Source organism: Paramisgurnus dabryanus, chromosome 2 (assembly GCF_030506205.2).
Source record: "Paramisgurnus dabryanus chromosome 2, PD_genome_1.1, whole genome shotgun sequence".
NCBI lineage: Eukaryota > Metazoa > Chordata > Actinopteri > Cypriniformes > Cobitidae > Paramisgurnus > Paramisgurnus dabryanus.
The window spans coordinates 48,633,423-48,647,471 of record NC_133338.1 but is presented as its reverse complement, the minus strand read 5'-3'; the positions used below and the strand labels follow the sequence as shown (position 1 = coordinate 48,647,471).

Genomic DNA, 14,049 nt, shown 5'->3' with positions numbered 1-14,049 from the left:
GAAATCCCCCAGCACACCCTCGCTGGGAATGATCAATATAGCTAGCAATTAGAATCCCTTATCTGCATGGCTGCGAGGACCTCAGGGTGGCCACATGGCCCGCAAACACCCAATTTAGTCCTCAGCTTACCACTTAATTACTAAATCCCCAGTAATGCGTATTGGCAGATGGTAAGTTGTGCTGAGAACCTGTGAAAGCCTGACTAAACAAGAGACCTTTGGATCAGATGCTCTCTCTGGTCCACCATTTAAACATCTGATTTCACACGCATATCCAGACCCACTGTGTTTCCTTTATTGAGCAGCCCACCTTCCAATAGGAGAGCGGAGTGGGAGAGGACAGGCAGCATGCTAAGGGTTGTAAAGGTCGGAAAACTCTTTCTGAGCTGTCTTGAGAATTTCAGCTTTGGTGCCTTGTCCCATAGACCTCCTCCACTGTAAATCAATTACTAGCTTGAGAACAATTTGATTTAAAGCTGAATGGTGTCTAACTAAACATTTAGGCAATGCTGAGGTGTACAACACCTGAACAAAGATATTCATTAGCATTCCCATTAATCTCAAAAAGCAACTGGCAGTAAATTACCTCTTTACATTTCAAACGGCCATTGATACAGAAATGTTGAGCGTATATCTATCTGCAAGGAGGAGCTAACTGGACCATGCTAACCAACCAAACCGCTGGTTTTGAGCGTACCGTGAGTCCTGGAGCTCCTTTTCAACGGTCTCCACTTTGTCTGTTAATCTTTTGAGTTCTGCCTGAAGTCTCCGCTGTGTTTTCTCTCCTCGCACCAGCTCTGTCACACGCTCAGTAAGCTGCTCCTGTGCCACACGCTGGCCTCTCTCCAACAGCTCCGACCTCTCCTGCTGCCGCGCCAACTCCTGGGCTAAAATACACAGACGTAAACTGTGATATCTGTATGAGATTTGGATTCATCACTGCATTCATCTAATAGTGGTTAAAAAGTGTTTCATCAGTGTTAAGCATACGGATAAACACACAGTATATTTTAGAGATGCACCGATATGAATTTTTTCCACCAATACCAATAGCTGGACTGATATCTGCCGATGGTTAAATTAAAGGGACACAGAGTCGGCGCCAGACCGGAGGAGGCGGTGCTAGTTTGTTCTAAATGTTCTAATATCCATATTTTAAACGATCCATAAAATGCCACAAAAACACGTTGCTAGTATCAAGTCACATTTATATGCTAAAGACGTAATGACGCATGAGATGCCGCAATGCAACCAATCAGAGAAACGGGTCTATTTTAATAAAAAAAGCATATATCAACAATATTTTCCTCATTTGCTTACATTAAAAGTCATGAAACATTCAATGTTTAAAGGTGACAAAGAATGATTGAACGGGGTATTTATCCTTGTTCTGTGATGTGACATGTAGACAACATTTTTTTTGTTTGGGTCTGTAATGCCTTAGAAGCTTCCTAAAAACCTCTCTCAGATAGCTCTATTAGGGTGTGGGATTTTAAACAAGTGGTTTTGCACCTATTTGGCTCCCCCTACTGGCTTCACTTGCAATCTCATTACTGATTGGCTGACTTTGCTGCCACTCAAAAAATGTAGCCAATAATTTTAAAGTGGAGGGGCAGTTAGATGCCTGTAATGTCATTAGCATCAGTTTTTCAGATTGGGCTGTTTTCTGGCTGACATTTCTAAAAGAGGAATTTCTATGAGACTGAGATGTTTTGCATGTCAAGCACTTTTTGTATGTTTGTGAATGCGGGTAGACTACCATTATTCAACAAAGACAAGGTAAAAATGTCCCCTTTAATATATTTTAATTATTCTTGATATATATTAAATTAATAAAAAACTGTATTGGGGGCACAACAACCTCGTTGGGGGGGCACAGCCCACGAATGCCCCCCCCCCCCTTGAAGCCAGCCCTGAAGGGACACTCCACTTTTTTAAAAAATAGGCTCATTTTCCAGCTCCGCTAGAGTAAAATTTTTTTTTTATCGTTTTGGAATCCATTCAACCGGGTCTGGCGGAACCACTTATAGCATAGCTCAGCATAATCCATTGAATCTTATTAGCATCGCGCCCAAAAATAACCAAATAGTTTTAATATTTTTCTCTTCTGTAGCTACATTGTGTACTAAGACCAACGGAAAATTAAAAGTTGCAATAATATTACGCAGCGCAAGAAAATAGTCCCCTTGGCAACTTTCAATAAGGGACTATTTTCGGGCACTGCGTAATATCATTGAGCTTGCGGCAGCCATGTTACAGAAGCAAAGTCCTTGATTATTATGCCAGAATGAGAGTATAGTTCCTAACCGTATTAGCCTAGAAAATCGCAACTTTTAATTTTCAGTCTGTCTTAGTACACGATGTAACTACAGAAGAGTCAAGTTTTAATAGGAAATAGGAATTTGGTTATTTTTGAGCGTGATGCTAATGGTCTAATCAGATTCAATGGATTATGCTAAGCTATGCTAAAAGTGGTTCCGCCAGACCTGGAGATCAGCTGAATGGATTCCAAAACTGTAAAAAAATACATTTTCAACTGTAGGGGAGCTGGAAAATGGGTATATTTTTTTTTAAAAAGTGGAGCGTCCTTATGCACAAATATAACATTTTTCCACCGATATTGATTAACATTTTCTGAATGTTATTTCTTCACATAATGACCATTAATATTGAACATTAAACTAGTGAGGTGTCTTAAAAATTTTTATACACAGAGCTCAAATTCATTGCATTTTCCTGTTGTCTTTTGATCGGCTGTTTTTAAAGTATCGATAGTGAGAAAAATTGCTTTTAGCGGCCGATACCGATTATTGGCAGACATATCGGTGCATATACATAAGTGCAGTTTCCAGATACTTCTCATTATCTTGGTATCGACTTCTGTGTCAAGACTTTCAAACATTTATCATCTTATTTCATCAGGACGTGAACCACAATGCATATAGTGGTAATCCAGGCTAAATTTGCACAGGTATGATGCTCTGTAATATTACCAGTATCTCTGCAGCTGGTCTGAGCGTCTTTCAGTTCCTCCCTAAGCTTCATTAGTTGTATTCTGAGGGACGCACACTCTTTCTCTTTCTGCCTCTTTTCTTTCTTTGCTCTCTGCAGACTGGCTTCAAGGCCTCGAGCAGAGACGATCTGCCTCTCCGCCTCTGCCGCCTTGCCTTGAATCTTCTCCCGAGCCTGCAGGAGATCAGCCTCAGACCGTCTCAACAGGGTGTCTCTTTTCTGGATAGACTGTGAAAGAGGGTCTCCAGCTGTGAGGATCTACCACATGCCCACAAGCTTATGCTTGTGTTTACCTGCATCTCTCACAAACAGGCCGTATATGTGTACTTGTTTACCTGTTCTTTTAGGGCACACTGTCTTTGAGCAGCTCGAAGCTCTTCTTCCAGATTGGCGACCTTCTGCTCCAGAGAATCAACTTGTGCTCGACTCTGGTCCTCACACGATGCATGCGACTGGAGGTGCAGTAGTCTCTGCAACTCTGCAACACAGCAGCTGATTAAAGCGAGAATCAGTGGTGATTGAAAAAGTGAGCTGAGAATTCACTCACCTGCCGAACTGTCGCTTCTGTGACGCTCCAGGTCCAGTTGGCACGCCCGCAGCTGCTGGGCACTCTCACGGCAGCGCTCCAGTGATTGGAACAGCGCCTAAGGACAAAGGCACACACACCTCCACTAACATGCAAAGTCGACACACAGCTGTCAAACTTCTAAGACTGTGCCTTCGGGGAGTATTGTTGATGCCCGGGGCTCTGGAGGGGGCGACCTAAGGTGGATAAAAATTCCCTATCTTCCTTAGACTGTCTTTATCCCTAAGGCTATCTCTACACCTGCTGCTTAGACTCCATTGCGCGCTATCATCTGGCCTTTATTTGGCATCCCCACAGTGCACATGCATGCATGCATACGCCTGCCAAGGAAATTTCGCAAGGCAAACACCCAGTTTCTCCCTGACAGGCATCGCATCCAATCTGGTGGCATGTGCTTTTGACACACTAACTATTTCATTATGCTACCAGGAAGCTCCGTGTGAGTGCCATCTTTTAATTACCATGGCAACCACGTACAAGTAAAGCAATGTGTGTGTGGGTAAAATGTAAACTAGAGGAATGTTGCCTTTTGTCTGCCACATGCAAACGCGTCTCCTTTTTGCCAAGATGTGATTGCAAAACCAATAAAGCAAAGAAATGATCAGTTGCGGTTTGGGACTCTTCGTTTGGCACCATTAAAATAACGATGTGCCACAAGACGCTCAAACGCCATCGCCTGTCAAGACAAATCTATATTTCATAGCCACTTACAGATGTATAAATAGCCAAACGAGGTGCTCAAACCATCTATAAAATGTCGCTAAAAGGTTGCCAGAAGATGACGGGCACTGTCAACGAGGCTGGAGGGTAATCAATCTGAGAAGGTGGGAGCGGGTGGGCAGCGGCGCGAGAAGGGCACTAAATCACATCGCCGTTTGCGTGAAACACGTTGAAACGCTGACACTGGTTGACGTGCGAGCTCCCCGACAGCCTGATGGATCGCTCCACTACACTCCATTAAAGCTGGACGGCTGACTGCCGCGCTGACATAACAAACAATTAGTCACAAAGGTGCCCATGAACCCAAGCGAAACCTCTCCGCATGCAATCAAAGACTTCGCTCATGACTGACAAATAGTCTCCGAGTTGTACGATGTCAGTGAATACAGTAATGTATGACATGAGGATCAGGTGGGTCCATTTAAAGCCCATTTTTGTTACAGCCTGAGATTACGGTGATGGATCCACGTAGTTCTCAGTGTTGCATAAGCAGTGGCCCTCAACTATAAAGAAGGACAACACAAATACTCACATGCTCCAGTTCCTGAACGCGGGAGTGCTGGGATTCGTAGTCTGAACTGGAGTGAACATGAGTGGATCGGTAGATGGAAAAATCAGCCTGGACCTTTACCAAAGTCTCTTCCTGCTCTTCCATCTAAAAGACAGAACACAAAGTCATTGCTTATATATTTAATCTGGTCCAATAAGTCATGCAATATGAACAGACCAAAATCAATAACTACAGATCTTACCAACACAAGAATACAAAATAATAACATCTTGCATGTATTAAATGTCATAAGGGTAACATTACCTGCATTCAAAATCGTATACTGTGACAGTAGGTATTGAATTGAAGTAGCTACTCATGGACCATTAAAACAGTAGGTACTATATAGTATGGATATGAATCGTATGAATGAATTCGAATGTACTGCATCCGCCATGTTGATCCCTTGCGGCAAAAAAATTATTTCTTTGGCCAAAAATACGTTATAAATATATGCTAAATACATTTTGTAGAAAGTAAAGCTTAATTAAATATATTTTTGAATTTGAAAATATATTTGGTTTTTACGGAGCCCCTAAGGGGACATTGAGCAAAAATTAAATAAAGTTTAGAAAATTAAAGTTTAGTTTCACGTGAAATTATTGCGTGCGCACGTGAAACTATTGAGTTTAGTTTCGCATGAGCATGTGAAATTTTCACGTGGTTTCACGTGCGCACGCGAAGCTAAACTTTAATCAATTTTTGCGTGCGCACGTGAAACTAACGCATGCGCATGTGAATCTATCGCATGAGCACGCAAAACTAAACTTTAAAATTCTGCACATGTGAGCCACTGAGTATCGACTTTGGTATCGGCAGATAATAGTCGGAATAATCGTCTATCAGTAGAAAAATTATTATCAGTGCATCTCTACTTTCAATGTGATGTGAATATAAATGCTATATTAATATTCATATATTTAAAGAGTTGGGTTCCAAAACACAATAAATCCATTTTGACTAATTTCTGTAAAAACTTGTTTTCTATACCAAGAAAGTGACAAGATGAAAACCGCTATTTTCTGTTACAAATTTTCACATAGCATCTTTAGGTTATAAAAACATACAAAAATTCAAATCCATAATTTGATTTTCAAAGATTTATTATCAAAACTGATTCTTTTTTTCACAAAATGCAATAAATCCATGACAAGTTTTTTTTTTCAAAAATGCTATAAATCTATTGAATCAATATATAAATGTGCATTCATATTTGCCATGTTATATTCATTTAGTTGACTAGTGGTATACACTGATAAAAAAATAAACATTAATCGCATTAATCAAAACACTTGTCATATTAAGAACACTGTAATTTCTGCGATCAGCTGTAAAATGTTTTGATCCTGCTTGATTTTTGTTGGCTTCCCGTAAAATAATGTAAAGTTTTTCATAAGATCCCCTGGGGCCAATGTGAGAAGCTTGATGCTGTCAGGAGAACAAGCAACCGGCATTTTCCGTCTCCCGAGTGCCTCTTGCGTAAATTATTAGATTTTGATGGCTTACGTTTCTTTACCGTCACAGAAAACAACCACAGGGTTATCAATGCCATCAAAATTACTATTTTGTTTTTGTTTGTTTGTTGATCATGAAGCACAAGATGAAGAAAACTAGGAGTTTGTGTATTCAACGCACCGCCATTGTTTGTTTACAATGCGTGTAATGGTGCGCTGTGATTTGTTGAGCGGATTTATTGCATTCTGCAGAAAAGGAGGAGTGGCGTTTATTGCGTTTTGGGAAAAAAGGGATATTGCTTTTTGCCTAAAATTAAGAATTTACTTTTAAATACTGGCCTGATATAATACTGATTTTGGAAGTAACTAATTTTTTTAAAATGGCGTTTATCACGTTTTGGAACCACACTCTTCATTAATAAAAAAAAATATAAAAAAAATGGCAAAAAATATACTGATGAACAATATTTTTTGTAAACATATTTTAAAATATATTTCAGCACGTTTATCGGTAAACACCGCTAAGAATAAATAACAACAAAGTTCTTTAAACGTATTATTTATATAACAAGCAAAAACAACACATAGATTACCCAGGAAACCAAAACATTTGTTATTTTCGACGAGGCATTTGTTCAAGAGTTTAGTTTAGCAACTAGTCAGACCATTTAAAAAAATGAAACCGGAAGTAAAGTTTGGATCCAGACGTGTATCGTGTCAGCACACGTGCGTCCGATGAAACCGTCTATATTTTGAAATATATTTAAAATTATATTGGAAAATATATATTTTTTGCCATATAGGAACCATCACGTGACACATTGTCATAACACAATAACATAGTTAGCTGTTAACTGAAATGACGTTAAACAAATGCAATTTAACCACACGGGACAGCTGTTTAATATATGTGTTTACATTTAAATGGACGCGTTAAAACTTTCAGACAAAAATTTATAATAAAACAACGCCTCTCCTTCTTCATTGGATAACTCTTCTCCCAGGGGCTCATCATAAGATTGTAAAAAGTTCCTTCTTTTCGCCTACTGTTTTTCAAATACTATGAATTCAGACATACTACTCGCCTCACCTACTGCTTTCACCTGCTATATAGTATGAAAGTAGGTGGTTTAGGATGCAGAATATGTCATTTTTGGGTAAAGCTTTTTTAAAAGCTTGTCCCTGCAAATCCTCAAAGCTCGTTGTGTCCGTAATGTGAAATTATTATGGAGTGATTTAGGGAGCCATTAGTCTGGACTGTACCACGGCCTGTAAAACTGTACACAGATCAGTCTCTATCTATCTCTCTTCAGATGGTAATAACAGGGCCTAATGCCTGTTCAGTTCCACCTTCTGAGAAAGATAAATCAGTTCAATACAGCGCTGTCTGAACTAAAGGGAATCTGTGCTTAGTCAGGACTGATTATAAAACGCTCCCAAAGGGGCTCAGAGTTAATGAAGATAATATTTCATTATGCCACGGTGTCCGTTGCCGCTGTTCTGTGAACGATTTTATAAAGAAGATGAGCTACGGCACAGCAAAGCAAGTTTATTTAGCGCATTTTATACACAAGTGCTTTTCACATGCACAATATATGTGACCCTGTCTAATTAATCTAATAATGAGCATCAGATTTAATATAATTTACTGATTTTTTTAATCTTTGATATGACCATACTCACACAATATTAAGAATATCAAAGTTATATTTACCCAGAATGTTCTTTATGTTATGTAGGATGATTTTACAAAGAAAAAACTCAGTTGTGTGTTGAAATGCAGAGGCTCAGACAACCCAGCAGGTTTTGAGCACTTCAGGGGAGCACACAAACACAACTGTACAGGAAAAGACATGGTTGAACGGCTAAAGGACACGCACACGTGTGTGTTCTGAGGTCCTGACTGCGAGCAGTCGGATCAATACAGTGCATGTGAGCGTGCTGTTTAGAGATCGCTAATGGAGCGCTGAGAGAAGCAGCAGGGCCCGGCCGTAGGTGATGCCCGGAGAAACGGTAGGAGCGCGAGAAGAGAGGAAAGGCAGGGCATCAAAGCCGAAAGATCACACCTAGCGTCGGCGGTATCAGACAGAGGTGACTGCACCGCTGGGCTGAAGAGGCGATCTGTCCCGCTACCACTGTGAGAAATGCCCATTATTTCAACAAGACACTGCAGACCCAGCAGGCTTTTTCACTTAATGCCTGTCCAGCCGCCCCCCTAGCGTACGCTGAGCGCAGACATACAAGCAAATCAAAACAACCCTGGATCCATTTAAACACCAGTTACTCCACAACTTTGAATCAATAACAACTCAAATTCCCAGAATTCCTTAAGAGAGACAGCTGTCACAGCTGTCTGCCTTACTCAAAGACTTGAAACATCTGCAAATGTGAGGGTTTTGACCTGAATCGATCAAGACTCAGATTTGCTCTTGCACTTGTTTGATTCGCATCCCCATTGCGCTCACACCTCACAATGCACTAACAAGGCACTTTTCATCCGTAAGCATGATGACTGGGTTTCATCTGGCACTATATGCAATCTGAACCCAACGGAGTTTCTTTTTCTGTAACTCAACGGAGGAAACAAGCACGTTAAGTCAGTGGCATTATGCTGCACATTTATGGTTCATGTCCAAGGTCTCAAAACGGGACCCAACACACTTTTGTGTGACTCACAGGTGTGGAAGTAATAAGTGTTATTTTGTAACAGAGAGCATGTTCCTATAGAAATATCTTTGTTGGCCTGAAACAACATTCCTATCCAATCAGATTTAAGGCCAGACATAGGGCTAGGTTTTGGGCTTGAACACCTTTCTAATAAACCTATAGCTGGTTTTAGATGTAGTTAGGTGGATTTAAGCAGGTAGTTAATGCGTAAGGATATGAGAAGACACTCAACTGTTCATAAGTTAGTTAGTTAGTTGTAGTAGACGGTTAAGCTGACCTGGCGTCGTAGGCTCTCGCTGGAGTCTTTGAGGGTGCTGATGAGCATCTCACACTCCTGGGCATGTTTACGGCTGTGCTCCAGTTCACCCAGCGTGTTTCGCAGCTGCTGGCTCAGAGTGGTGAGGGCATCATCTCCACTCTCCAGCTGGGCAGAGTGTACCTGAAGATCCCCCCGCAGAGCTACAATCTGAGCTCTCAGACGTAAAATCTGCTCGTCTCGCTCCAACACCTGAGGACACACACAGCCCTAAAGAAAAAAATAAATACAGTAAGCCTGTGTATGAAAAATAACACTGATATTTGGGCTCAGCAATTTCCACTAGCAACTTCTAGTATCAATTTAGCAACAATAGAGATGCAACAATATAGAAAGTTACAGAAATTAAAATATTAGTCAAAGATAACACAAGTGAAGACAAAATGTTTTTTATTATTAAATCTTTCCCCGCCAGCGTTTTTTTTTTTTAAGTTGCCAGTCAGAGGCAGCATTTTTTATAATTTTCACAAAAGTTTAAAGGGATAGTTCGGCCAAAAACCCATGATTTACTCACCCTGAAGCCGTCCAAGATGCATATGTCCATCGTTTTTCAGACAAACACATTTTCAGATATTTTAGAAAATAGATCTTTCAATTAATTAAATGTGAAGTTACAGGGTCCACGTCCTTCAAGTCCAAAAAATGTTCATCCATCCTTTCACAAAATGAATCCAAACGGCTCCAGGATGATAAACAAAGGCCTTCTGAGGGTAATCCGTGCGGTGTTGTTGTAGAAATATCCATATTTAAAACTTTATAAACGAAAATAACTACCTTCCGGTAGTGCCGCCATCTTAGACTCCTCTGTATTCAGGAGAGAGTATTAGCGTAGTGTACGCACTTTTCTTAGTGACGTATGATAAATTTGGAGGGCGGGGGCACAGAGCAGCAGCAGAGTAACCTCCATAAGCTGCGTAAAGCTCTGATCTTGAGTGCGGACGTGACTAAGATGGCGGCGCTACCGAAAGGTAGTTACTTTCGTTTATAAAGTTTTAAATATGGATATTTCTAAAACAACACCGCGCGGATTACCCTCAAATGGCCTTTGTTTATCATCCTGGAGCCGTTTGGATTTATTTTGTGAAGGATGGATGCACATTTTTTGGACTTGAAGAACGTGGAGCCCGTAACTTCACATTTAATCAACTGAAAGATCTAAAACATTTTCTAAAATATCTAAAAAATGTGTTTGTCTGAAAAACAATGGACATATGCATCTCGGACAGCTTCGGGGTGAGTAAATCATCGGTTTAATATCATTTTTGGCCGAACTATCCCTTTAATGCCTTCCAAAAATTTTTTAAATATATAAACAAACAATATATCAAATGAAAGAACAGACCCTCTTCTTTCAAGAAAAAAAAAGTTTTACCCTACTTTCATTTGTTCTCTTTTTATCACAGATTCACGTTAACATAATAGAGACGACAAGAGGTCGACTCTGAAACCAGTCTTTAAAGTTTTAGGACCCAAAAAATGCCATACAAACAACCAAAGCGCATAAAAACAGTCCAGTTTATGTTTCAAATCATTGACGTGTAACAAATGACAGCAGATAAACTGGAAGTCATTCATTACCTATGGAGAGTCGTTGAACTTGTGCGACTACACCACATGCAACACGCCGACCAGAAATAATGTATTTCAATGTATGGAATGAGCTTCTCACCCATGTTGGCACAGATTTACGATTAAACTGAAATTTAATTTCGAACTCTGAAAGTTGTGTCCAAATGTCATGTACAGTGGAAAGGTGGCTTAAGAGTAATATAGGCACCAACCTTATCATGGGTCTCTTTCAGGTCCTGTACCTGGCTTTGCTGGGTACTCTCTAGTTGGGCGATTTTGTTGAGGCAGTCTTGGTACTTTTGTTTGTATAGCTCGAGGGAGTCACTAAGAGGTTGTAGTCTGGCCTCTGCATCAGTAGCTAACGTCTCAGCCTCCAATAAGCCAGTTTTCAGGTGAATCAACTCTGTATTCTGACTACAGAGGGTTGTATCCCTGTAGGTGATCTGACACACACAAACACACTTATATTTAGAAGCAGAGATCTAGTGTGCGAGGTTGGCTATGCTGTCTCACCTTTTCTTCTGTGTCTCTCTGTTGTCTGTGGGCTGTCTTCAGCTGCAGGCGGCCTTGAGTGCTCTCCTGCTCTTTCTTAAGGTCCTGCACCTCCGTTACTCGTCTCTGCCTCTGCTCCAGCGCCTCCTGCTGCCAACGCGGTACCTCCCGACACAACGCACAGAGCGACTTGTTCTGGCCTTTACACTGAAACATAGTTAGCAGAGATGCCTTTCAAAAACAAGTAAGATGTCTAAATAAATGACATTGCATGGATTTGAACACAGTAGGTTGTTTGCATTTGACAGAATTCAAGTGACATGTTCACAGGTGTTTTAAAAAATGGTTCATCCAATCAGAATTTGGATAAGAGTCAGAACAATCCGTTTATAAACTCACATTTAAACACGCACACACACACACTCGCTGGCATATATAATGAATGCTCGAGATTTGCAGACAGAAATCAGTGAAGCCTGTTTGCTCCCTGAAGCATGTCTGCAGTGCCTCGCTGATAGAAGCTCTACATTAGATTATTAGACTCCAGAGAGAGCAGATCCCAGATTGGATAATATTATTTTTTCCTCTGGCTGATGATGCATTACAAAAATAAGGAGCACTGTAACAGATGTCTCGCAGGGTGAAAATAATAAATCACACCGGCTACTGTGCACACACGTATATGCGGTATATTGGTTTTGTGAGTTAACTTGCATGATTTATTGGTCTTGATGAAAGCCCAGGATGGAGCTGCTCTTCGGTGCACTAAACTTCCCTCGCAAGCATCATTAAGACTACAGCACTAATTGTGTTGTTTTAAAAGAGCAGAACCTGATAATGACTCCATTAGTGATTCATCTACACGTCTGTTTGTTTGGAGTTGAGCCGGGAGGATGTACACACGAAAGGCAGAGGGGAAAAACATCTGACGGATGAAGTGAATTAAGAAAACCAGCAGCCAAAAGGAGAGATGGTGGCTGTAGTGGGAACATACAAACCGTACATACTCATTGCAAAAAATTATGCTCTTAGTATTTTCGACTTGTTTTCTAGTAAGAATATTTGGATTACATTTATGCATTTGACAAATGCTTTTGTTCAATGTGACTTGTGCATTTAGACTTATATATATAAATGCAGCATTTTTGTCAACAATTTTAACTTGTTTTTAAACATTATGTTAACTTATCACAGGTCAAAACCTAAAATTGTAGGTTGAATTAACTTGTAAAACCAAGTTATTTAAACTTCATTCTAAATTTTATTTTTACAGCGCCGAGATCAAATATAAAGATCAGTACATGCATGTATATGTACATTTTTTTATTATTTTCCATAGTTATGTGCACATTTCAGAATTGTCACGTATAAAACTAAAAAATGTCCTGGTTTTTCAAGATTATATAATTTTTTCTTATAAGTGTATATATAAAAATTTTATTAAAATAAATATAAAATGTTCTTTGAAAAGCCGTCCCTTCTACATTTGTTGGGTATTATTGCTTCTGGCTTGTGCATTTTAATTCACAAAATTACTACAAGGTATGTTGTCTCCAAAAACGTGTGTCCTTTTTTCTCACATCCATAACGCATCCATGTTTCCCTAATCTAAAATAGAGCTAGTCAACTGGTGGCTCGCGGGCCAAGTGCGACCCCCCAATTATCTTTATCCGGCCCGCCGGTCATCTTTGTCTGATTTAAATTCAGCATGATTACTTTTAACTTTCCATTGTATATGACAAATGACAGCCGAAAAAACGAAAAGAAACTCGTAAAGAGGCTGCGTGAGGTGACAACCATTATGTGGGCAGATCCAATTTGAGCTTTGGATGTAATAAAAAATTAACTTGTGCGACTAAACCATGTGACACGCTGACCGGAAGTGATGTATTTCAGCATGTTTCAATCAAGGTAAAAATTATAATTTTTTTTTTGTTTCACTTTATCAGTAACACTTAAAATCCTTTAAACGATTGATTACTGGTAAGAAAATGTTTAACTATAAATAAATTTGTAGATTAAAGGTTCTCTCCCATGACAGATTAATGATTAAACTGAAATTTCATAACGACTGCCACTAGGGGGCGAACTCCTGACAGTCATGTCCTGATGTAGTGTACTATAGACCTTTCTCACAACTTCTGTATTTATGACCGGAACTACGCAATCGTCGCGGAAATCTACTTCCTCCGCAGTCAAGGCAATGTAAAAAGCCGTATCTGTTCCATCAATTCCATGTTGATGGTGAAGGTATACAGAAGTGGATTCAGGCTATCCGGCGAGACTTATAATGTGTCGTTTTAGTTAACAGTTCAGTAACAGTTATACTCGCTCTCTACTTACCTAGAAATTTATTGACAAATTCTTCATGGAAAAAGTTTTCCTCCATTAGTCGTGTCACATCAGCAAATGTAATATTTGGCAAATCCGTTAACGAAGTTTTGTAGACTCTTTGATCCATTTTTAACTTGCCCGGGTTTATGTTTTTCTAGTGTGTTGACGCTTGACAGGAACTCCGCTTACACGACGATTACGTATTTCCGGTTACTGTGAGAAAGGTCTATGGAAAGGCGGTTTCGTAATGAGTAAAGAAACGCATTACTTTTTAAATGTACACATTAATATTTGAGTTACTTTTTTACAAAAGTAATGCCAGTTACTTTTTAATTAATTTGAATAAAAA

General features: G+C 39.8%; 1 protein-coding gene across 2 annotated transcripts in view; it reads right to left on the bottom strand.

The window, feature by feature from the left end:
- The window catches only part of pmfbp1 (polyamine modulated factor 1 binding protein 1), a 222,662-nt gene that overhangs the window by 29,543 nt on the left and 179,070 nt on the right, over nucleotides 1-14,049 (bottom strand). For both annotated transcript variants that reach the window (XM_073813011.1, XM_065261479.1), the window contains 8 exons: nucleotides 11,388-11,573; nucleotides 11,087-11,317; nucleotides 9,267-9,515; nucleotides 4,851-4,973; nucleotides 3,560-3,656; nucleotides 3,348-3,490; nucleotides 2,994-3,240; nucleotides 698-887 (listed from right to left, as the gene is read on the bottom strand). In XM_073813011.1, coding sequence (XP_073669112.1) covers nucleotides 698-887; nucleotides 2,994-3,240; nucleotides 3,348-3,490; nucleotides 3,560-3,656; nucleotides 4,851-4,973; nucleotides 9,267-9,515; nucleotides 11,087-11,317; nucleotides 11,388-11,573 — 1,466 coding nt within the window. The remainder of the gene's footprint in view (nucleotides 1-697; nucleotides 888-2,993; nucleotides 3,241-3,347; nucleotides 3,491-3,559; nucleotides 3,657-4,850; nucleotides 4,974-9,266; nucleotides 9,516-11,086; nucleotides 11,318-11,387; nucleotides 11,574-14,049) is intronic.